The sequence below is a fragment of the Neofelis nebulosa genome, chromosome 12 (assembly GCF_028018385.1).
Source record: "Neofelis nebulosa isolate mNeoNeb1 chromosome 12, mNeoNeb1.pri, whole genome shotgun sequence".
Classification (NCBI taxonomy): domain Eukaryota; kingdom Metazoa; phylum Chordata; class Mammalia; order Carnivora; family Felidae; genus Neofelis; species Neofelis nebulosa.
The window spans coordinates 92,626,733-92,651,753 of NC_080793.1; the positions used below are offsets into that span (position 1 = coordinate 92,626,733).

At 52.7% G+C, this 25,021-nt stretch overlaps 1 protein-coding gene across 5 annotated transcripts in view; it reads left to right on the plus strand.

Moving 5' to 3' along the window:
- SHC3 (SHC adaptor protein 3) overlaps window positions 1–25,021 on the plus strand; it is a 103,550-nt gene that overhangs the window by 35,770 nt on the left and 42,759 nt on the right. For all 5 annotated transcript variants that reach the window (XM_058695890.1, XM_058695892.1, XM_058695891.1 and 2 more), the window contains one exon: window positions 24,229–24,292. In XM_058695890.1, coding sequence (XP_058551873.1) covers window positions 24,229–24,292 — 64 coding nt within the window. The remainder of the gene's footprint in view (window positions 1–24,228; window positions 24,293–25,021) is intronic.

Here is a 25,021-nt window from a genome sequence, read left to right on the forward strand (position 1 = left end):
CTGGAGGAGGGGGCTCACTGCAGACGCCCTTCCTGACCACAGTGGAGCAGTGGTCTGAGCAGCCACAGGGGGAGGGAACTCGAGAGCAGGGTCTGCGTGAGGCCCTCGCGGTCCGTGAGGACTCTGCCCCTCTCCTGCTTCTTTCGCTCATCCTGGGACTGGTCTCCTGTGCTTCCACAACTGCCCGTTAAATTCCTCCAAAGAATAGGAGGAAATGTAATTAAAGCGTTCTTAACAAAAAATTTCACGCGGGTGGTTTATAGAAAGGATGAGACCCTCACCGAGTCAGCCAGCTTGACGTGAGTGGGGGACAGAATGGGGCACGGTGGGGTGGGGTGGGACGGGGTTCAGGGATGAGGGAGGTGAGGAAGGACGAGCCAGGTGGGTGGGCCGGTGAAGGGGAAGGCACCATGTTTTTCTCCAAGCCGTCGGGGGGAAATGCTTCCTCCTCTTCTGGCTCGGAACACCCGAGTAAACCAGTCTGGTTCCCATTTTCTCCCCACCTGGAAAATCTGGACGCCCTTCTGTTTCCATTCTCCCCTTTCCTTTCAAGGCCTGGTTAACACCACGTCAGGATGGCCTTGTCGTTACAACTTTCTGAGCACAGGGGCAAGTGATGTAGCCGCCTGCCACTGAGGGCAGTCACCGCCCGTGGGCATGAGAACATCCAGCCGGGGGCCTGTCCGTGGGAGCCAGGGTGGGGAGATGGTCCTAGGGACAGTCTCCTGGGTGGGGTGTGGGGGTTGGGCAGGTATGGATGGGCGTGGGTAGCCACTGGACTGCATAGGTGAGCCAGGCTCTCACAGGGTGCAGGGTTGGCAAGGAAGGGCAGCTGGCCAGGGCAAGCCCGGCTGTCACTGAGATGCAGAGAGGGGGTTAGACACGGCGTCTACAAGTTCCAGCAAAGCAGGCTGAGGAGCGGGCAGAGCCTCCCACACAAAGCCTCAGGATCTGTCTGTCTGTCTACTTCTTTGACAGCTTATTCAGCTGTCTCCTGGTGGAACTTTCTGCTCAGGAAGGGCACATCTCACTTTGCAGGCTAAGGATGGAGAAACTTTGTTAAATGCCGTGATGCCCTCCTGTGGGATTCTGCCGCGGTGGGTTGGGGCAAGGCCAGGTGACCCCCCGAGGTGACCCTGCTAAGATCTCTGGATGAAGGCAGCGTGCACAGATCTTCGTGTTTTCTCTGCCATTTTGCACCAGAAGGAGAGGACCCCCCCCCCAACCTGACCTGGGCTCCCCCAAAGTCTGGATTCCTTTCAGAACCCAGAAGGCTGGGCATAGAGGGGCCACAGGGCTGATCTGTGCTCTGTCAGCGCTCTGACCTGGGGTGGGGACTCCAGAGATTTGATGCGCATGAACAGATCATCTTATTTTCTAGAGCAGTGGTTCTCAAACTTTGACACTTCAGAGTCATGTGGACAGCTTGTGACAGCAGACGGCTGGGACCCGCCCCCAGAGTTTCTGATTCGGTGGGTCTGGAGTGGGAGCTGAGAATTTGCATTTGCAACAAGTCTTCAGGAGAAGCTTCTGACCCGGCCCAGGTACCACCCTTGGAGACGCGGCGCTCCAGATTTTATCTTTAACTTCTGAACTGTTTGCAACTCCCATCTATGAAACCACCGCTTTGAAAATGAGTCCATTTTTTTTTTTCAAGTGATCCCACTCATCCAGAAATTTTAAAAATGGAGAGCATAGTTGACTCGGTGGCTCACAATGGTTTAAATAGAATCCATGAGATGAATACGTGGCATTCACTCCATACTCTCCTTAAGGACCATCTGGCATGGTGTGTATTTATAATCCCCATGCCAGAAGCACATTTGTGTCAGGACGCACCTCTTTGATTGCTCCTTTTCTGTCTCTTTCTCTGAGTTCACTTGCCCCCCAACTATATCATTCCGTAAGGACCTCCTTGCCTTTGCAGACATCGGTCAAATGTTACACGTTCTAGAGTCAGGTGATCTGGGCTTCTGTGTGTGCTGAACCACGTTCCAGCTGTGTGATTGTGCAAGTGACTTAAATTCTCTGTGTCTCTGTGTCTCCATCTTTAGAATGGGAATCATTATGGTACCTCCTGACAGGGTCGAGCGATGATCGAGTTAATATCTCAAAAGCACTTAACATGCTGTCTAGTGCGTGGGAGAGCTCGAGACATGTTCGCGGATTTCGACATTTTCGTGTTCATGATGTTTTGTCCGTGTTGGTCATCTCATTGGTTTACATAACACTTCCGGGTGCATAAGCCACAGATCTGTGTCCGCACCTCTGAATCTTCTTCTGAGTCCGGCCCTGTACTGGTATATCTTCCTGGACACAGCTGCTCAGTCAGTTGCCAGATCCCGAGCATCGTATCTCTGCCTCCTGTTCTCACCTCCCACCACCTCACCTCCAACACCACTGTCGGGCCAGCTCACATCTCCTGGATGCTTGTAACGACAACCCACACCTTCTCCCAGAGTAGAAACCGGGACTGTCCTGCCTCATCTTCTCCCTTGTTCAACCGCTGGGGCTTGTTGGCTCTCCCTGGGCAGCCCCTTGAGTACTTTCCTTCCTTCTGCTCTCTCCTTCAGTTCCCTGGGCACCGGCTCATGGGTTAGTGTGCCTGAGACATATTACTCCCTATTTATCCATTACTTGCAGAATTCAATGGAAAATTCTTAATTTAGCAGCCAGTGTTCTATTTGACCTGCCTCAGCATACCTTTCTAAATCTATTCCTCATGACACCCTATCACTCTTCCTTTGCACAGCCACGCTGACCTGCGTACCGCCTCACTCTCCTGGCCCGCTGTCCATGCCTCAAGGCCAAACATTCAGCCATAGAAGTGTCCATGTGTGTCCTGAGCTATAGGCCCACATTGTGTGAATTGCTCTACAGGCTCATTCCTCACTGGAAGTCTTGAAGACACCACATTTCGTCTACTATAAAATACCATCTCCTATTAAAAAAAAAACCCAACTAATTATTTTATAACCATTAGAAGAAAAGCACTGCCTGTTAAAATATAACACAATGCTTTAATATCACTTAGAATCAATTCGGGTGTTTGCAGGCACAGATTTATATCATTATAACTAACACCTGTACATCTGTTAAAAGGAAAATATAAGCAAGGTGAAAAAGATATCCCTGAAACTCTTTTCCAGTTCGGAGTCCAAATATAGTGAACCATTTCTTGGTTCAGAATCATTGCTGTGTTTTCTCTAAGTTTTATTGTTCTTTAGGCCATTTCAAGAGCATTGGAAGTCAATGGAATTGGAATCAGAAAAAGATTAGAGAAAATATTTGAAACCAAAAGGTAGGTTTTTTTTTTTAAGGAAAAAACACTAACATTGGTAAACTATTAGATCAATCATGAAGAGAGAGAAAATTCAGACTACCAAGAGCAGGAATGAATGAGGGGACATTACCACAGATACCACAGACACTGCAAGGATAATAAGGAAATATTATGAACAACTTTATGCCAATAAATTGAATAATTTAGATGAAATGGACAAATTCCTTGAAAGATAAAACTACCAGAGTGGCTTAAAGAAAAAAAATAGATAATCTGAATTGGCTTATATCTGTTAAAGAAATAAAATCCATAGTAAAAACAAACAAACAAATCTTCCCATGGAGAAAACTCTAAAGCCACATGGTACCACTGATAGATTCTACCAAACACTTAGGAAGAAATAAGATTTATTCTTCACGATCTTTTCCAGAAAACAGAAAGGAACATTTCCCAGTTTGTTTTATGGGGCCAGCATTATCTGGGTACCAAAACCAGACAAAGCATTACAAGAAAAAAACCCAAAACCTTGTGAACTTAGACACAGAACCTTAACAATATGGTAGCAAGTTGGATCCAGCAATTTATCAAAAAATAATACAACATATACTGGAAGGGTTATCCAGAGATTGTAAAGTTGGCTCAACATTAAAAATTTAAACAATGTAATTTCCCGTATCAGCGGACTGAAAGAGAAAAAAATATAAATCTCAATATGTAAAGAAAAGATTTTGAAAGAATTCAACATACATTTATGATAAAAACTCTCAACACACTGGGAATAGAAGAATTCTCCCTTAACCTGATGGCAGGACATCCACAAAACCCTGCAGGCAACCTCATAGTTAGCAGCTTTTATTTAACACTGTACTAGAGATCTTAGTGTGATAAGACAAGAAAAATGTAAGAGGCATACAAATCAGACAGGGAAAAATGAAACAATCTCTATTTGCATATGACACAGTCATCTACACAGAAAATCCTGAAGAAACTATATAAAAGCTTCTAGAACTAATAAGGGAGTTTAGCAAGGTTGCAGAAATTAACTGAAAAATGGAAATTTGAAAGGACCATATACAATAGCACAAAAACATGAATTAGTGTTAATTTTAACAAAGCACATCCTAGATTTATATGCAACAAAATACTAAACATTGATGAGAGAAGGATCTAAATAAATGGAGTTATAGACTACATTCATGGGTTAAAAAACTGCATTGTTAAAACATAAAAATCTTTAAAAATTATCTAGCGATGTAATACAATTCTAATCAAAGTCCCATTGAGCTTTTTGTAGAAATCAATAAGCTAGTTCTTCAATGTATATAGAGCAGTCAAGAGCTAGAATGGCCAAAATAATTCTGGAAAAGCAATGCTATGTTGAATAAAAGTGGAGAGAGTGGACATCCTTGTCTTGCTCCTGATCTCAGGGAAAAAGCTCACACTGTTTCCCCATCGAGTGTAATATAGGGCTCGTCCTACATGATCTTTATGAGGCTGAAATACAGTCCCGGTATACCCAGTTTGCTGAGAGTTTTTATCACGAGTGGATGTTGAATTCTGTCAAATGCTTCTTCTGAATCAACTGAAGTGATAGTGTGGTTTTCATCCTTCATTTTGTAAATTGTGGTGTATCATGTTCCTTGATTTGCAGACCATCCTTGCATCCCTGGACTAAATCCCATTTGATGATGGTGAATGATCCTTCTAATGTACTGTTCAGTTTGATTTGCTGCTGTCTTGTTGACGATTTTTGCATCTGTTCACCAGGGGTGTTGGCCTATAATTTTCTTGTGGTGTCCTTGTCTGGCTTTGGTATCAGGGTAATGCTCCAGCCAGGACCACGCACTGTACGTGGTTGTCACGGCTCTGGGCTCCCTTCCACTGCATCGACTGCCCAGCCTTTCTTTGTCTCTCTGGACATTTATTGGAAGTACACACCAGGTACTTTGTAGAATTTGCCTTAATTTTAACTGTCTGTTTCCATTAGCTTATGTGTTTCTGGCAGTAAACAACAGAAATTGTGTCCTTCTCAGTGCGCGTTAGTAGGCGTGTGAGGTCACTTTGTCTCCATAGCGATGTCAGTTTTGATGACTTGGTGAAGGTGTATTTTTTACATGCAGGCTTGATATAATTATGTTCAGACTGTACACAAAAGGTTATGTTCACGGATCCTCCCTTAGAATCATAAGCATTTCCCCCTCATCAAAATCTATTCATATTGTTGGTCATTATTGGGAAAGAACAAAGTCTAAAGTGTCTGAATGCGGCGGGGCAGGGAGATGGGACCACATGGCCTTCTAAATGCACAGTCTGAGTTGCCTTGATGCGTTCCGGGTGAGGAGTTCTCAGAGCCCATCAAGGCCACGGGGCATCCCAGAAGGGCCCTCCAGAATCTCAGACCCCAGCACAGTAGGTAGTCAAATAATACTCGTCAAAATCTTAAATTTTCAGGAGTCGAGGGAAATGGCTGAAGATGGAACATCGGGAAAAGCAAATGGTTAATAGTGGTGGCCCAGAGGATGTGATTAGTGAGACAAACTGTGTGGAAAAGGTGATATTAAAGCACTTCTCCTTCCTTTCTGCCCCCAGGGCCTTTTCTATGAAAATTAGCACGGTTGTGTGTGCTGAGCACGTTGAAAGTCATTTATTTTAGAAAACACCGCTTTCTTTGAGGATAATGTGGTGGCATAGTGGCCTTTATCTTCAAGTTTTTATTTACTGCTTATGAAGACTTGGATAATTTCGAGATCGGCAATTTATAACTCCTTTTCAAGTACAGACTTTAAGTGCTGGAGAGCAAATTCTAGTGGCCAGTCTATAAGTTGTTATAATTTATTTAAGCGCACCAAAATATCAGGTAAGAGAGACGTGTAGGCGAGCAGTGGGTCTGACCCTGCTTCCTTCAGAGGATGTGGTTTATGGCTGGTGTTCTTTTAAGGCAGTGAACCCTGCTCCCTGGGCTGCCCGCTGGTACCCGGAGGGGTGGGCGGGTGTCCTGGTTCTGGGACACCTCCCCAGGACCCAGGGTCCCTGCGGTGCACGCTCTGGTGGAGCTTCTGGCTCTGCCTGTCCCACTGGTAGGGGCACTTGCCCCAGGGGGGCTGCCCTGCTCCCCGTGGCCCTGTGCGGCTCCCTCCTGGCACTCTCCTCTGCTTCAGCAAAGCCTCTTCCCCTTCTCAGGCCCCGGGTCTGGCGGTATCAGCCTCGCACAGGTGACCGCCAGACCCCCTGTCCCACCCGCACTCTGTCCAGAGCCCTGGGACCTGCAGGACAGGGAGGTGACGGCAAAGGGGGGACTGTCCCTACAGCTTGTTCCCGCCAGCGATTTTAACACTGAGCCTACCTTCCAGGGACGCCCTTCTCTTGTGTGAACGGAGCATCCGTGGAAGGTTCCTATTGGTGCCGATGGCGTGGGAACCCAGCATGGCGGGCCAGGGGCCTGAACAGGAGATGAAAAATAGACTCCAGACCAGGGCTTCCCTGGCCTCGGCATCACTGACATCTGGGGCCAGGTCATGCCTTGTTGTGGGGGCTCTTTTGGGCATTTTAGGACATCCCGCAGCACCCCTGACCTCCACCCACTAGATGTGCCCCAACACTTGGACGACTGAGAGCCTTCAGACTTTTCCCAGTGTCCCAGGTTAAAACCGCCACACTCCGCTAACCTTCATGCCCCCAGCCTCAATTCTGTTTCATTATGAACATGGCACGTGCCCGTCCACTAGAGAACGTTTCGAAAACAAAAGTACCAGAAAAACGGAAGGGTGAGTTTTCTTCCACAACTTTGCGAGCACACTGTGTGCGGTTTCGTGTCCCCCATACCCTCAGAGGTAGAGTAAGTGATGAGGCTCACGTAGTAATTTAATTTTATGCCGGGTGCACATGTGATCTCCAGACGGCATGCCCGGCCAGTGATGGGGATGAACTTGGCCCTTCACATCCGGAGGAATGGAGTCCAGCACAGACCTTGCTTAGGAGTGGGTAGGCTGGGGCCAGCGTCCTGGTCTTCCCCCGGCTCGCCGAGTCTAGGACACAGGCAAGTAAAACGGTATCGGTTCTCGGGGAATCAAGAGTCATCTTACGCCCGCTCATCAGTGGGCACCATTTTGTCTGTTTGGCGACATTCTTGTTTCATCTGAGTGCGACTGTCCTCCCTCCGTATTGGACGTTAGCGCGTGGAGTGGGGTAGGACCTGACCCTCTGAGACATACGTGCCTAAATATATGTTATTTATTATTCCTTAGCTGTGGTTTGTTTACATGTGAGGCAGCGCTTTCCGACATGTGGCCAGACGCCCACAGAGCCTTTTAATAGCAGCGGAGCACAGGATGTGCTGAAGGACGTCCCACGGAAGCTGTTACCACGTCTGTAAGGGCCTCAACTCAATTATTTATAGTCTGAGCCAGGGATTCTATCATTATGGGCCTAAAAGTGCGTCGGAAAATGATGATGCGTTTGACAGGAAATACTGAAGATTTAATTACGCTCAGAATGGAAGAAGACGTTAAAATTCGTATGAATCTCAGTGGGCTGCGTGGGCCCGGTGGTCGGGCTGTGGTTGGGAGCCCCTGCGGAGGCCCCGACCCCGTGAGCACAGCACATGGTCCACGGTGGTTGGTTTCTGGCTTCTCCTTAATTGCTGCTTTAAAAAATTTTTCCACTTTGGGGCGCCTGGGTGGCTCAGCCGGTTGAGTGTCCGACCTCGGCTCAGGTCACGATCTCGCGGTCCGTGGGTTCGAGCCCCCCGTCGGGCTCTGTGCTGAAGCAGGCCTGGAGCCTGCTTCGGGTTCTGTGTCTCCCTCTCTCTCTGCCCCTCCCCTGCTCGTGTTCTGTCTCTCTCTTTCTCTCGCTGTCAACAATAAACATTAATTTTTTTAAAATTTTACCACTTGAATCATTTTTAAGTGTGCAGTTTAGCGGCATTAGGTGTGGTCTCGGTGTTGTGCCGCCGTCCCCACCACCCGTCTCCTCCACACTGAAACCCTGTCCCCATAAAAACCAACCCCCCAGGCCTCCTCCCCAGCCCCCGGCGCCCTCCACCCACGTTCCGTGCCTGTGAATTTGATGACTCCAGGCACCGCGTGGAAGTGGAGAGACTCTTGAACGACATCGTTTTGAGCCGCACGGGTTTGCTTAGACGTGGACTTTTTTCGATGAATCCAGTCCAGCACTTAAATGTACTCTCTCTGCCTTATGATCTTAACATTTTCTTTCCTCTGGCTTACTTTGTAAAGAGAATGCAGGCGGGATGTCACATACGTGTTAATCCACCGTTGACGTGATCAGTAAGCCTTCCGGTCAACACTGGGCTGTTACTGGTTGCGATTTTGGGGAGTCAGAGGTTACACATGGATTTTCAACTGTGGGGGGTCAGCACCCCTAACCCCTGGGTTGTGCAAGGGCCAAGCGTATTTGCCTTTTTGTGACTAGCTTATTTCCTTTAGCACAATGTCCTCAAGGTTCATCCATGTTGGAGCAGGTGTCAGACTTCCCTTTCCAAGGCTGAGTGGTATTTCCTTGGATGGATGGGCCACATTTGCTCTACCCATCCGCCTGGTCAGTGGGCACTGGGCCCACTGTTAGGCTGTTGTGAGTCAGGCTGCTGTGAACACGGGTGTGCAAACACCTGTTCGAGACGCTGTTTTTAGTCCTCCAGCGTGTATACCCAGAGATGGAATCGCTGGGTCCCATGGCCATCAGTGTTTTATCTTTGGAGGAGCCTCTGTACTGTTAACCCCCAGCGGATGGACCGCTTCACATTCCCACCAACAGGGCACCAAGTTCCAGTCTCTCCACCCCCTTGCCGGCACTTACGATTTTGTGTTCTGTTTTATAATCGTCATCCTCGTGGATGTGGTGTCTCGTGGCCTTAACAGAATGCTGAGTCGCACCTGGAGAGCACTTCAGTGCTTTATCCCCAGCCGCCTGCCGGAGCTCACACCTGCTCTCGCAGTGGGGGGGGGGGGGGGGCGGGGCGGGGGGGGCGGGGGGGGGTTGCAGCTGACTTGGGCCAGGTGTCCGGCTCGTGCGGCAGGCTGGGTCCACCTCCCTCTCCCAGCTGTGCGGCCTCAGGCCGGCCTCCTAACCTCTCCGGTCTTAGGTTCTCACCCGCAAAATGGAGATCGTGCGGACTCCACGCTGGGATATTGATGCCCTCACAGCGGGCCACTTAGCGGACACGCGATAAGCCCTGGTTGTGGCTCTGTTGCCCCTTTTACATCGTTCATTTTAACCAGGTTTACGGTCAGATGATGCTGCTGTTGCTGGACTTTGAGGGTTTCACGTGCCGGAAGCATGTCCTTCTTACCTACGTGCCGGCTTTGAGTCCTTTGTAATGAATTCCCTGTTGACATCCCTTGTCCACTTTTCTGCTGGGCTCCCCTCCGTTTTCTTAGTAATTCGTGGCAGTGTTTTGCACGCTGGGCGTGTGCTGGAAATATTTTGCATTACAGTGAAACTTTTAAATTAGAGTGTGTTTATCAAGGCCCGTGTTCCTGTCTTGAATGTCTCCCTCATGGGGAGATTACGCTGATGATCTTCTAGCATTTGTATTTACTTTTCACATTTGGATTTTCATGCCACCTGTGACAAGATAGCCACTGTGCCCAGCCCGGATTCCCCCGTGGACTTGAGATGCCTCCGTCTCGTCCCCTCAATTCCCTTGGACACTTGGCTGTGCTCCTGGACACCGATACATGTGCGGTTCTGATCCGTAGACACATCTGCCCTGGTGGGACCCGCCACCCTTTGCTGTGCTTTCTTGTCGACTAAAAAGCATTCTTCATCATTTTCGAACTTTCTTCTGTGTTCTGACATCGTAGCATTCAGCACAGAACGATCTCATCAGGATTGCAGTTATGATTGAAGTGATCATAACTGTTTTGGGGAGAATTATACTTAATGATACCACGACTTTATGTCCAGGACGTGGCACGAGTTTCTGCCTGTGCGGGTCCTGCTTCTGTCCTCCAGCGACGCTTTCTGCTGTCTTCATGCGAGCACGCCTCGTTTGTCGCTGCGGCCGCGGTTTTGGCGTCCACACCGCATGGGATCCCCCTTCACCCCTCGTCTCTCTGTTGACACGCTGCTCCTGAGAGATTCTTCCGTGTCTGTCTGTGTCACAAAGCCTCATATCTGCCCCAGACATCTTCCCCTCGCGTCTCTTCAACAACATAACCCCTGCCGGATTTAAGGCACCAGCCGTGTGGCTTCTGGACTGTTTTCCTGGCTCCCCGTCCTGGGTCATGCTCTGGGTCACCCTCTGTCCACTGTGCCCCCGGAATACCAGGGTGTCAGCTTGTGCTTAGGAACAAATGGCATCCCCCTCTGGCCCTGCACCTGAGCGGAGATCCTGTCTTTCTCCAGGCCTTCGCCATGTCACAAGGGCTGGATGTGGACCTCCGTCCTCCTCCTCACTCCATGTGACTGGTGTTGCCCTCTCTCATCAGCTCTGGGCCCACGCAGCGGGACTGGCTCTTCTCCTTGTCCGTCCCACCGCCCGTGGGTCTGGGTTGCTGTGCACACACTCCGGCCCGAGGGAGGGAAGGGCTGGCCCCAGTGCTGGCTCCGTGGCCGTGGCCGTGGGTGGAGAGCAAAATGGACAGTGATGTATCTGTGCTCACCTGTGCCTTGTCCTCTGCATGCGATGCGCATCCTAGTCCCTCCTGGCCTGGCTCAACCAGCCTGGGTGCTGGCCCTTGGTGTATGTTCATGACGGTGTCCTTGGGGAGCTTTCCAGGACAAGGCCGGCATGCTGCGTTCTCATGAGAGACAAAGACACAGGGCACAGGGGCCGTGCCCAGTGCTGCGCTGACCTGGTGGGGGGCACCCCTCGTTCCTGTGAGACCTGGGGTGCATGCCTGCTCACTCTTGTGGGGCTGACGGCAGTGTGGCCCCGGGTCACTGTGTGCATTACATGAGTCTTAGAGGAGACCACGTGTGGCAAAGCTTGGCTTTGGAGCCCGGAGGATCTAATTCGGAGTTTGACTCCTCTAATATGGTGTGATTCTGGGAAGAGTTAGACACCTTCTCTGAACTTAATTCCTTTTGTCCTCGTTATTTTTTTTCCAAATGGGAAGAATGGCTTTGACATCTGAGGGGGAGTGGCTCAGAGAGACGAGGGGCGTGAAGACAGAGGTCAGCTGTCCCCCTTGCTGGGGGTGCTGGCTCTCTATGACACGTGTGTACATGTGCGTGTGTGCATGTGCGAGCCACCCTCCTACACGGCAGAGTCCGTCTTTGTGAGTCCAGATGCCGCCCTCCCGGCCGCATCGCCCCCCAGGTCCCCTCAGGTTCCGCCCCTTAAATCAAGACACCTTACGCCCAGCGAGTGCCAGACATGTTCCCTGAAGGTTGACCCAGGTTGACCTCGTTCTCTCGTGCCCGTTCTCCCCACCAGAGTCAATCAGAGGGACTTCATCTCCACATGTACACGGGAGCAGAAGGATGTGGACGGAAAGTCGATGCCCCGTCCAAGCAGAGCAGATGCCCCCGGTCTGCAGTGAACATACTGTGCCATCAGGAAAGGGAAACGCGTCTCATCCCAGTAAATTCTCCAGAGCGTGCACCTCCCGCACGAGGGGAGCAAGTCACAAGGCGCTGGATGAGGAAGAGTCAGACCAGCCTTCCTCTCCTGCCTTGCAGATGGGCTCTCCCCAGAGGCCCTTCCCTCGGCCTCGGGCAGGCACCTCCAGGAGCCAGGGCCGCCTGACGAATCCTGCCGTTCGCCGTGCCCCCCACCCCCCACCGCTCTTGTCCCCACCTTGCACCTCGGGCTGGCTTTGCCCGACCGTCGTCCTTTTGGCCGATGGCGCTGTAACTCTTTGCCTGATATTAAACACATTTTTGGAAAAAGAACAATGGTGTCCGTGGAGTGCTTATTTCTAGGGGTTTCTTCTTTGGCTTCTTGTATTTCACGTCTCCCGTCTTCCAGAGTTAGCTTGCGTGATAATCTGGAGTTGTCCTTGTCGGTAATCTGGCGGCCAGGAGCATCCCCGAAAGGGGCAGGAGCGCGGGGTGCGGCCTGGCTCTCCCAGCCTCTGACTCCTGGGCTCCTGGGTGTCTCGACTCCCAGGTGTCCTGAGCGGGGAGGTGGCTGGGACGGCCCCCCAGGGTCAGGAGGGAAGCTGGCTGGGACGGCCCCCTAAGTTGCTAGGAGGCACGAGTGAGTTTGCTGTGGGCAGCATATCGGTTCTGCTTCGCCTCAGGGGATCTGCACGTATTTCCTCCAGATGCGAGGGGCCGGTGCTGGGAGATAGTGGTCTTTTCCCTCAGGACTCAGGGAGACACAAATTCCTTCCTTTGGGGACAGAGCCTCTGCACTGGCTGACAACTCCTTCACTTTGTGTGCCGAAGTCTCCTTGACTGGAAAACGGGAACATTCGTTTCATTTGTGCTTGCATTGTTGACTTCCTGAGGATTTGTGCCCCTCAGGCAAGAATGTCTGGGGCCACCGGATGCGTGCACACGTGTCCGTGTGCATGCAGGGGTGTGCACGTGCACAGCGGGCCCCTGGTGGCTGAGGACCCACGACCCCCCGGCCGCCCTCCACACGGTCTTGGCAGATAAGACTAAGGATAATACCGTTAATACACGTCCGAGAGTGGGCTTTCCAGTAGCTGGTGCTTACACACGGATCTATTTATTTTCCTATCATTTTCTAGGGACCATATGTTTCTAGGGACCATATGTCTGTAAATGAATCTGATTATGGTCAATGTGAGTGTGTGTCATGTCTGGAGCCAGAATTAGCCGCCGGGAGTCTACAGTTCTCTGCTCTCTCTGTCTCTGACGCCGTTTCTATGTATATACGTGTATATATGTGCACGTATGTAATTATGCATTTACGGTTTACCCTTGAACAGCACGCGGGATTAGGGCCACTGACCCGCACGGACTCAAAAGTCCATGTGTAACTTGGACTTCTCAAAAACTTCCCTGCTCGTGGTCTGTTGACCTGAAGCCTCCCTGAAAACAGAAACAGTTAACTAACGTGCATTTTATGTCATGCGTATCATGTGCTATGTTCTTACGACAAAGTAAGCTAGAGGGGCGCCTGGGTGGCTCAGTCGGTTAAGCATCCTACTTCGGCTCAGGTCATGATCTCACGGTCTGTGAGTTCGAGCCCCGCATCAGGCTCTGTGCTGACAGCTCAGAGCCGGGAGCCTGTTTCAGATTCTGTGTCTCCCTCTCTCTCTGACCCTCCCCCGTTCATGCTGTCTCTCCCTGTATCAAAAATAAACGTTAAAAAAAAAATTAAAAAAAAAAGTAAGCTAGAGATAAGAAAACGGCATTAAGATGATCAGAAGGAAGAGGAAATACATTTACAGGACTATACGGTATTTGTAAAAGAAAATCCACATCCAGGCGGATGCCTGCAACTCACACCTGTGTTGTTCGGGGGTGCGCTGAATAATCAATTTGAAGATCATTTCCTACGCCTCCATCGGTTCAAGCTCCTCTCTCGGCTGTGAAGGAAGATGCGTCTTCATGGCTTTGATTAGAATATTGCGGATGGGAACATGGATCATTATCGTGCATTTGCCCCGAGCCACACCCCGTGAATGTTAAGACGCTCTGTGGGTTCACGGATGGTGCCACTGGGTCCTCAGAGACCACGAGACAGTGCCTCACACAGAGCTGGGCGGCGGGGGCAGCATTCACTTTGTGCCCTAGCCACCCCCTGTGAACCTCCATGCGTGCCGGGATCCACAAGGTCTTACTGGCAAAGCAGCGTGTGTCTATTCCTTGCCGGGGCGAACGGTGCAGGGATTTGAGGGGCATTTCTATAGCTCACACCCTGGGGGGAGGGTGGAGCCTTGCACCCCTCTTTTGGAAAGTCAATGTGCCTCTTTGGGACTGGGTTCTGCGTACCTTCTGTGGGCTTGTGAAGCTGGTCGGAGTGGAGCATGAGCGGTCGCCTGCCCGCCGGCCCCCAGCCCGTCTCCACCGCAGTGTGCCGCAGGGTGGCCGGGGCCCCTGGACAGCCTGCTGCCACACGGTGCCTCACATTTTCTCTTAATGGAAGTCAGAAGGGGCTGTTTGGTGCAGTGATCGAGAACCTCTCAGTTTCAGATACAGGAAGACAGCACTGGCCCTGAGGAGGAGTCCGTGTGATGGGATTTTCCCGCACGTACTGAACCTCCCAATCCTGAACTTTTGCCACGTTCCCGGTGGGCGCTGAAATGTCACCACACATAGTCACTTGCAAGGTGAATTGTCACCTGAGTTCTGGATTCATAATTTCCAGCTTGGATCTGCAAGAACCGAAGAGTGATTTGCGGAGAGAGGGGACAGCCCTCTGCACCCCCTCCCCGCGGCACCCTGCCTGTCCTGGTGGCCCTCATCGGCAACAGACAAGGGAAGATGAACCCTAAGCGTGTCCCCTCCATCCCCGCTCATGGGAAAGAGGGCTTCCATTCCAAGCAAGCCCAGAGTCTGGAGCTTGGGGACAGTGACAGATGGAGGGTCTTGCTTTTTTCTCTGAAGACTTTTGATGGCATTTCAGGAATGTTCCCCAACACATGGCTAATCGTGGGAAGATCATACTCTTGTTTTCATTCCCTAAAGCTTGATGGGAACTCACTGGGCGCCTGTTCTTTGCTGATATCTGGTGGTCAGTCAGGTGCGGCCGCCAGAACCTACCCGGAAGAAGCTAGGAAAATGCAGAGACAGGAGGGACAGCGCTCAGCGGGGCCGCGTGGGAGGCCAGGATGGGCAGGAGGAGAGGACAGGAGGAGAGGAGAGCCCAGCCAGAGGCTTCACGGAGCTTCTGTGGGAAAGACGGGGCAGGGCAGGGCAACCGGCACGGGGTCGGCCAGTTTGGACAATCTCAGTGGGCTCTGAGCTGCGGGGTGTCCCCAGTTGCCTGGCCCTGGCCCCTGGGACAATTTAGGCAGAGGGATGGTGCCTCCTGGGTGCACGGCCAGCCACGGGAGGCCTGGCTCCGGGAGGGTGGGTTTGCCCATCACAGGCGAGCTCTGGGCTGGGCCCTTTGCTAAGAATTGGCCGGTCCCGGGTGGTGGGGGCGGGGGGACATCTCTCCCCAGCCAGGAAGGGTTTTTTAAAGGGTCAAAATGTCATAATGTATGGAAAGTAATCCCAGAGGCCACGTCTGCGTGGCACACGACTGCTGAACAGGGTCGCACGTGAGATTCTCCTGTTGTGTGTACCTGGTTTGAGCTGCTGGCTGAGACCTGCACCCTCCCACTTGCGGAGCTCACGGGGGGGGGGGGGCGCTTGTGTGGGGGTGGCCCTCAGGCTCCTGGGCTCCAGCACGGGACAGGACAGGCGCCCCCAGGTGATGGCTTAGGACTGTGATGGAGACCTGCCCCGAGCCTCAGGGGACCCCGCAGCAACCCCCCCATCCCCCGCACCCAGCCCCGGCCACCACGGCTGCGTCTCTACAGATTACTTGCGTTTCCTGGCATTTCGCGTGTAACTGGGAGCACACAGCACCTACCCTTCCATCTGACCTCTCTTGTGGCACGATCACGCTAGGATTCGTGCGAGTCATTGGGTGCATCCGCGGAGCACAGGTTAACGCGGTTTCTGTATCCCCCGAGGCACGTTCTTGGACACGACAGCCCTGGTTTCTGGCCCCCACGGCAGCCGTGGTGCACACCCCTCAAGCTCCTGGTGGCTTCTAACGGCACCTAGGACGTCCAGGGTCTCGTGATTCTGTGAGGACCATGGAGCCTAAGTCCCGTTGTGCGTGGCCTTGCTGGGGAGCAGGTGCAAGGGCCCCGGAGTCCACAGGCTAGCGGTCGTCTGTGCCCCTCCCACGCGGCCGGGCTTTGTAGCCGGGGATTTGTGGTCCAGTGTCCCACTCCCTGGGCTCCGAGGAGCAGACGCTTGCTAATTGTATGACCCAGGGCATCTGGCTGAACTCTCCTGCCTCCATTTCCCCAACTATGATGCCAGTACGAACGGTCCTGCCTTCCAGGTGTGTGTGCATGATAGGCTGTACCTTGAGAGCACACGGAAGAGACCCTGCAGCGACCCTTCTGTTTTCGCAGGTGCATCCGGAGGGCCAGAGGCCTTGGGGTCCTGTGAGCCTGTCTCTCCCGGACTCCTGCCTTGCCAGCAGGGAGCAGTTGTCAATGGAGTCGGGTTCTGTACCTGTGACTCTTGATCTCAGAAAACGCATCTCTGAAGAAAGATCAGGGGCTCTTAAATCTGGTAGCAGGGGCCGAAGTGCAGGGTTTCTGCGGGCCTGTGGACTCCTCGCTTGTGGGGCAGCCACACCCTGTGGCGCCCTGAAGGCAGTGACGCCCTCTGGCCCCACCCCGACCGCATGCGGACTCGTCCGCCTTACGAAACTGTGTCTGTCTAGGTGAGCAGTTCCAGGGCATGCGTCGGTCCTGCCTTCGGCTCATCAGCATCTCGAAGCCGTGGGCTGGAAGCAGGCTTTTTCTAACCCAACAGTGGGAATTTTAAAGGGAAGAGGAAATCAGGGAACGTGTTTGTGAGGCAAAAGCAAGCCCCCTCCCAATCTGTCAAGGATGTCTGTGACACTCCTTGTGACCTCAAGCCAACTTTAAACTTCATTCTTTTAAAAATTTTTTTTAATGTTTATTTTATGTTTTAATTTTTGAAAGAGAGAGAGAGAAAGAGGCAGGTGCAAACAGGGGAGGGGCAGAGAGAGAGAGACACAGAATCCAAAGCAGGCTCCAGGCTCTGAGCTGTCAGCACAGAGCCTGACGCGGGGCTCGAACCCACGGACTGTGAGATCGTGACCTGAGCCGAAGTCAAACGCTTAACCGACTGAGCCACCCAGGCATCCCTAAGCTTCATTCTTCTAACCAAAAGGAATATCAGCCTCAGTGTTGCCACAGGTGGGCATTACTCTTGCGTCCATACGTTCCCCTCATTCCCGAGGGCTCATCTTCGTGAGATGCTCCCCCACGGGGCTCGCTCCTTAAGGAGACTCATTCCTGGTGTCCTCTTGGGTTTGATGAGAACTTACAGGGTCTGTTGCTTCTGCACGTTTGGTCATCATCAGCCGGCAGGTATTGGTGCCTACTGTGTACGTGTGTGAGAGGCAAAGCACACACTTGAGACCATCGGGGTTATGAGGTCTCGGGTGGCTCCGCAGGTTATGAGGCATCGGCGAGGTTGGGTTGGCTGCGCCCTGGTTTCTCGAGTGCTGCACAGATCTCCGGGTTCACGGCTCTGCTTACGCTTGTGACCTACGGGCGACACACTTAACTTTGGAAGATTTAGGCAGTTTCAACCCATCGCGGGGAAATTACTTTCGAGAAGTTAAGGTTGAAGTGTTTCCGGTGTCTGAGATTCATGTGTAACTCTGCGTGTGCCGGATGGAGGCTCTGGGTGGCCGGCGGTGCCCGTGGACGGCATGAGGGGACGCCGCTTGCTCCCGACTCCGTCCTCGCGGCGTGGCCGGCTGTGTGGCTCTGCGTCGCCCACCCGTGTCTCATGGCTGCGGGATGGAGATGGTCACCTGGAAGGGAGAGAGGCCGCCGTCCCCTGACAGGACCACCTGGGCGTCACTCGCCACAGCTAGGCAGGCCTCCGGGTGTCTTCCCCAAGGGTCTGCTCTGTCGCTTCTGCCACTGACATCTCGCTGGCCTCCCTGCCCGCCATTTCTCAGCCACTGCCTTGTCCCACACACAGCGGCTAATGTCCATTCAACTCTGTGTCTGTCTCGTCAGCCTGCTGGAAGGGCCTCTGTGGTTTGTCAGTCCTCAGCCACCTCCGGGTCAGAACCCGCCCCCCCCGCACGGCTCTGCAGATCTGACGGTCTGTCGCCTCCTGGCACACCCCTCTGTGTGGCCGCACCTCACGCGTCCACCGTGCATCGCGCTCCTCTCTGGGCCTGGATCCAGCGTGCGTTTTCTCATGGTATCTTGCTCTCCCTCCACTTGGCCTCCAGCCCGCTTTGCATGGAGGCTTCCTTGCTGGCAGGTGCCCTTGCCTTCTCCTTTCTCTGAACGACGGGTCTGTGCTCGAGTAGTAAACAGCGCACAGCGCACAACAGCTGTCGTCTCCTTCTAGACTCTCCCACGTACCCCTGCTCTCCTCCACACGTTTCTTGAGAACACACACTGTCTTGCCTGGTCCTCGGTGGTCGGGAGGGGATGGGTTTGGTGTGGGGTGGTCCTCCAGGATCATAGACGGCTCCTTAGTGTGGGATGGGGGGAGCCCTGTGGACCGTGGTCCCGAGGAGTTGCCCCAGGGAAGACAAGGCGGGGCAGGAAGTTCTTGGGGGGGGGCAGTCGAGGCTTGGTTTGAAGCGTGACATCTGAGAAGACTTTAAACAACACGGTGGAGCCGTCACTTGGGTGTGGGAATGGTCTCCACAGTCCAGGCACTGGAGGAGATGTCGGGGCTGGACGTAAAGTGCGCTGTGCACTGTTTACTACTCGATGTCGGGGCTGGACGTAAAGATGAGCGAGGTATTTGGAGCAGAGACGGTAGGACCCCTTACGGCGAGTGCAGGTCGGGGAACCGCAGAGGCCCCAGGGCTCAGCTCCAGCAGTCCTGACAGGCTGAGGCGTGGGGTCACCCGACAGGGCCTGGGAAGACAAGATGGCGGTGGAAATGTGTTTTGCTGCTGTTTGCCCAGCACCCAGCACAGAGGAACCGCAGGACAAGGGGCCTGATAAGGAGGCAGTTTCTGTCTGGCAGCCATAGAGCCCTGTGATCCCACCCCTGTCCCCCACCAGAGAGAGGCGAGGTGGTTCCTTCTCACTTCAGACAGAGTGAGGGGCTTCATGGAGATGACACAGACTGGCACCTGTCACTAGAGTCCGGGATGCCCAGTGCACTGATGGTCTCCATACCAGGAGTGGGCGTTGCTGACGGCCTCCTGCTGGCGACCAGGCTAAAGGGCTAAGGTCAGGGGGCACCTCATGTGGGCCCTGAGCCCACAGGATCCATCCCGAGGGTTTCCTGCTAGTCTGAGGCCCCGTCAGCCGCAAGAGGGTTACAGCTGCCCCAGGGGTGTGGACGGCGGAGGGGATGGGTGTGTGGGTGGGTGAAGGACCAACACTGTCCATTTCACAGCACAGGCACCCACTTATTCCCAGGGGAGGGCCTTCCAAAGGATCAAGGAGCCAGATGCAGCCCTCAGTCCCTCTGGGGGCCCAGCCCCGGGGCTGGTGGGGTTGCCGCGTGCACCTGACGACCTCTCTTCACGTAACCCCGCGCCCCACCCAGCCAAGGGGTCAGATGCTGCAGCTAGAAGGTTGGAGGAGCCTTCTTTCCTTGGCTGCGGGGGAGGAGGGCTCTGCTTTTAAATGATGTTCAGAGTTTTTACTGTTAGGCTGGGCTGGATATCTTTATTACTGAAAATAGAGTAACTTATAAGTGACTGGGGACATTTTCTTGTCTGAAAGTGGGTGCGTTAGATACGGGTTGTGTCTGGGGCTTCATCCAGGGCCAGGGAGGAGCTGGGCCCCTGCGTGCACGGAGACCGGAGTTGGGGGCAGTGAACTGGTTCTCGGACTGTACCCTGTTCGTCCACTTGTCCGAGTTGCACAGAGGACAGAGAAGAGGTGGGCAGGATGGAGTCCTGTGGCCACATCACAGGAAGGCAAGAAACTGGCAAAGAGCACCCAGGAGGGCAGAAGACGTCAGAGGAGCGTCAGCTGAGGGTGGCACATTGCCCACTGCATTTGGGGCCGTGGCGGGTGTTGGAATCTGCAGGGCAGATTGTGGGAACAAGACCTGGCTTGGAGGGAGAGGGTTAAGGGCACAGAGGGCACCATCACCAGCACCGTGTTGGTGGTCTCTTTGGAGGAGTTGCTGTCATTTATCGAACTGGCTCTTGTGACAGCCCCCAAGTGCTTTCCATCCTATTAACAACCCGGCTGCAGTCAGTGGTGGTATGCCCAGGGCCTCTGGCCCGCCTCCGAGGTGTTAGACTGTAGGTTCCCGGGAGTGGGTCTGCTGGATGGAGGGTCTGTGCGAGTCCCGTTCTCCTAGGATGAGGCCAGTCTGCCCCACAGAGGCTGTGCTGAACTGCTTCTTACCCACATGCGGGGCTCTCTTATAATGTCTCAAGCTCGAACCTTTGGCTGTTTAAGTGGCATGTTAGCATAGGCTTTAGTTTATAATCTTATTTTGAGTAAAGCCAAGAATTTGTTCCTATTTCCAAGAGCTGTTTGTATGTCCTTTGCTGTGAACTCTGTTTGTATCTTTTAACATTTTGCATCGGGTTTTTGATATTTTCCTTATTAAGTTATATTAAGGTAATTAACTTGTTGACTATGAAATGTTACAGTTTTTTTTTCTGCATAAAATTTTATTTTTATGCTCTGGAGTGTGTCAATATTTCCTTTTATGTTCAAGATTTGTATCATCCTTCCACTCAAAGATAATATAAAAAAATTCCTCCCAGGTTTTTTCCTTTTTTTTAAGTGCTTTTATGGTTTTGTTACCTTGAAGTTAAGTTTGCAATCCATTTAGGATTTATTTGCATATAAGGTGCAAGATGGAAACCCAGTGTGATTTTTTTCCTGAATGCTGCCCAGACACTGAAACACCACTCACTGGTCATTCTGTCCCCCTTGGGTATGTATGTATTACCGTATTTGTCACTCCATGGGAGGAAGACACTTTTTCACTCTGCCCTCCTGTGTTCTCTGGCTAGGGTTCTGCAAATAAGGCAGGCAAAAGACAGACTAACAGGAGGGAAGCAGGTGATGAATGTATACAGTACACATGCAGGCAGGGAAACTCAGTGATGAGTAACTCAAAGAAGTGGTTAGAACTTGGGCTTATCTCACATCTTACCAAAGAACAAGAAATCCATAGGGAAGTGACAAAACCCAGGAAAAGAATTTGGGGTTTCTAGGGGGGAACCTGTTGGAGAACCCCTTGTTGACATGTGGGGAGGCAAGTGCGTGGACAGGGGTGGGGTGGGGTGGGGGGAATTGATGGGAAGGGGGAGCTAGCTGCAGCCCAAGTTCCTTTGCTGTGTCTCAGGGCTGCTGTGGCTCACCCCCGTTCCTCCCTGTGGAGAGGGGCACAGGCCGTGTGTACAGATTTATGACCTGCTTTTAGGCAAATGGGGGGAGGGCAGAGAGCTCTTCTGGCACCTGCTACTTCTCCGTGGCCTTCAGCTCAGAATACTCCGTCTGCCGGCATGGCCTGTGTGGGGTGGCGTCTTCGGCTACCCTTCACCGTGTATGTCTCTCCTTTTTGGTTCTTCATGAAGTGGATCGCACTTTGTCGTTCCACGTGTTTATTTATTGCCCCTCTGCCTGCTAGAAGATAAACCCCTGATGGCAGAAATCACCACTTGGGACACCTACTATTTATTGTTTTAGTCTGTGAAATGTGTGTGTGTTTGGGGAGGTGGGGTGGGCAGGCTGAGATGGCTGAATGGGGACAAAAGTGGGGCTACATGATTCCAAAGGACCCAGTTCTCAAATCCCGCCCTCCAGCGTGACAGGTATGACGTGTGGGAGGAGCTGGCTCTCATGATGAGAACTTCATACTGAATGGGAGAGATGGTGGGACCAGGATGGAGTGAGGCTCAGTTACTCCCAGGTGACTGGGGTCGTGCCAGAGAGTCCACATTCCCGTTAGCTGAGCTCTCAGGTCACAGTTTGGCTCGCCCCAGTGGGGTCATGCTGAACAGGTGGTTGAGCGATCTCCATTAAAAACAGAGGTGCACCGCCACCCGAGACTGACCCGAGGACTCAGTGGAATTACAGAAAGCCAAATCATTTTTGCTGAATGAAAAGTTGAGACAGTACCGTTCACCAAAACGTGCTGTGCTAGGTGGTAAAGAGGGACGATGAGAATGGTTACCTTTGCAGTCAGACGGTGGAGTTAAAGTTTCTTGTGTCAGCATCAGGCATCTAAGTGTGGCAGTTACTACATTCCGCCACATTCTTATTTCAAAGGGAGACGGACGCCATCAGCCTCCGTGTGGTGAGAATTCACACGCACGCAGGTTATCGTGGGAGCATTAGAAGCAAACTGATGGACAGAGGACATTTTTTTCTGAAGAGTAGCTTGATTTGCAACCATGTTGGGGGATTGTAAATCTCACACAGGGGATCCTTAGGACTTTTTTGGGTGGTGGAGCTCAGAGAACTTTCTGGAATTTCTGACATTTGCACATCTTAAGGACAGAAGATGGAGTCTCTGAATGTGCCCTGGGATGCCGCCGGAGTCTCTTGGGGAGGATTTGCTCGACGGAATGGACTTCTTGGGCTGTGTCCGCCTCCCCCACAGAAGTGGCACACGGGCAGCCAGGGAGGCCTGTGGCCCGACCTGCGTGGCCCACTGGCTCAGACACATGCTGTACAGGTGACCCCGCTGACAGCTATCCTCTTGGGAGGCTGTCGCCCAAGGCTGATTTCTTTCTCTCATCGCCCGCGTTGGTGGATCGGGAAAGAAATCCGATGTTTGTTACGGATATTTTAGGAGAGACCTACAGAAAGCTTCCTGCCGTGGGGTATCTTCCCGGCCTGCTGGGACCATCGCGGATTTTGGCGCTTTGCTCAGCCGAATGTGTCATAACAAGCACAGTGCAGAGATGCGCCGAGCTGCTGCTGCTTCTTGTTTTTAAATTAGACAGAGAAAATAGAGATGCTGGGGTTTATATAGTTCCATAAAGAGACAGCTTGACCTTCCCCAATAGGAACTGCCTCTTAAAAGGTACTTGGGTGATCATTTTGATAGAACCACAGTTGGAACATTATTATAAAACAAATGGCTAAGGATAAACATTGAAAACATTCATGCCTTTTAAAGGAACTTTGTCTGAGTCATGGTGATTCAGGCTACAGCCTTCACGGTATTTGAGTTTCTAGAATAGTCTCTCCCCACTCTCTGCAGTGAATTCAATGGCAAATGTGAGCCTCACCTGAATGGTAATTTGACAAGGACAGATCTCTCTTAAGAGCATTATCTTGTGGTGGGGATTAGATTTCTAGACGATAGAAAATGATTTCCAGTATTTCACGTAGAAATCTTGCAGAATGTTTCTGAGGACCCGTTACCCTGTTTGTCCGCTGGTGTGTCCAAATCCCTGCTTATTTCTTCCTGTGCTCTCTTACAATTGTGTCCATCCCCACGAGGGGGCTGACATGTTCACCCATCCCCTTTCTGGGCTCCTGACTTTGGAGCCCCCTCTGGCGTATCCCTGTCATTACCCACTGAGGCCCGCTCCCGGAGTTGAGCCATTTGCTTTCAAGCACCTGCTACCAGCACTCCTCCCTGCCTGGAGGCCCAGCATCTGGACCCCAGCGGCCTCCAGCCGGTCCATCTCGCACCCTCCCCACGTCCCGAGGTGTCCTGCCCGGGCGAACCCCCTGCAGCCAGGTGCCCCTAGGCCTGGGACCCTCCTTGCCTCCTTTCCTCAGGACAGCACCTGCACGTGGTAGCTGCTCAGTAAACGGGCGCTCCGGGGACTGCCCGGCACAGACCTTATTTCCTGCTCATTTGTCTATCACCCGAGCGCCTCTCCACCTTCAGAACCCTCTTGGTTTTGTGATATTTACTAACTGCAGACGCTGGACATAATACTCAGAACGCCAAATTTCTTCTGATAGCATTCTGATTCACCTTGGAAGGGTGGTGACCCGTAGCGGTGCTTGGTCAGGGCCGGGACCGTGGCCTTGAAGGGAACATCCGGGAGAGCACGTGCCCTGGTAACGGTCCGCTAAACGGAATCCCAGCCCAGCGTAAGACGGACTGTGGCGTCGACACCCGTCACACTGTTAGGATACAGCCACGCCAACAGGAGGCACTAGGGCACTGCCAGCGGGAGGTTCAGGACGACCTGGTCGCATTTTGCGCGGTTCTGTTTGCCAGAGAGGGAACCGGGTGACCCCCGCATGGGGAGCCGCGCTGTCTACGCTGAACTGCACGGGCAGGGGTCTCCCCTGGGGACGCGCGCGTGTGGTCTCTTGGTTGCAGGATCCTGACTGATGTGACAAATGGATCTCTCTTCCTGCCCCCTTAAGGGAAGCCATCAGCCGCGTCTGCGAAGCCGTCCCTGGCGCCAAGGGAGCCTTCAGGAAGAGAAAGGTACTGTCTTCTGTGTTGCCTCCCCACGCAGCACCTGCGGTCACGCCCCGCCCGTCAGGGCCCCCTGTCACCGCCCGGCTGTCGGCAGTTTCCAAGCGACGGGAGCTCGGGGTCCCCCTGCCCTGGGGTTGGCAGGACGGCCGGCAGGTCAGCGCCCAGTTGTGCCCCATTGGCCCAGACCTGTAGACGGTGAGGAGACGGCACGGAAGACGGGGCTGGTGCCCCTCGAAGCCTCTATGGGCGTTAGTTCTCTTCGCTAGAACAGTTGGTGGTGAACACCCGGGTGCCGTGCTGCTAAATTTAACCAGCGGCCCTCAGGGTTCAGAGCACGAAGCCGCTCATCTGTCCCGTTTGCCAGTTTCCGTGGCATACGTGCTTCCGCCAGGCCCCTTCCAGGCTCTAGCGACATCCCCGAGGACGCGCAGTGACACGTCATCTCACGGTGTTTCCACCTGGTTCACAGGTGCAGCGGGCACAAAGGCCTGAGCGGCACAGGTGACCGGTAACGTAGCAAAAGCAGCTGGGAAGTGAGGAGTTTTGAGTACTTGTTGTCTTTTTTTTTTTTTTAATGTAAGTTATTTGTTTGTAAGTTTACATAAATTAACTTTTCATAGCAGCTGTTTTTAACGGCCAGCTCCCAAAATTCCTAAAAATTTAATAATTGTCTCTCATTAGCCAGTACGACCAGCTCCAGAGTGCCACGGGATATCCCCATTTTACAGGTGATGA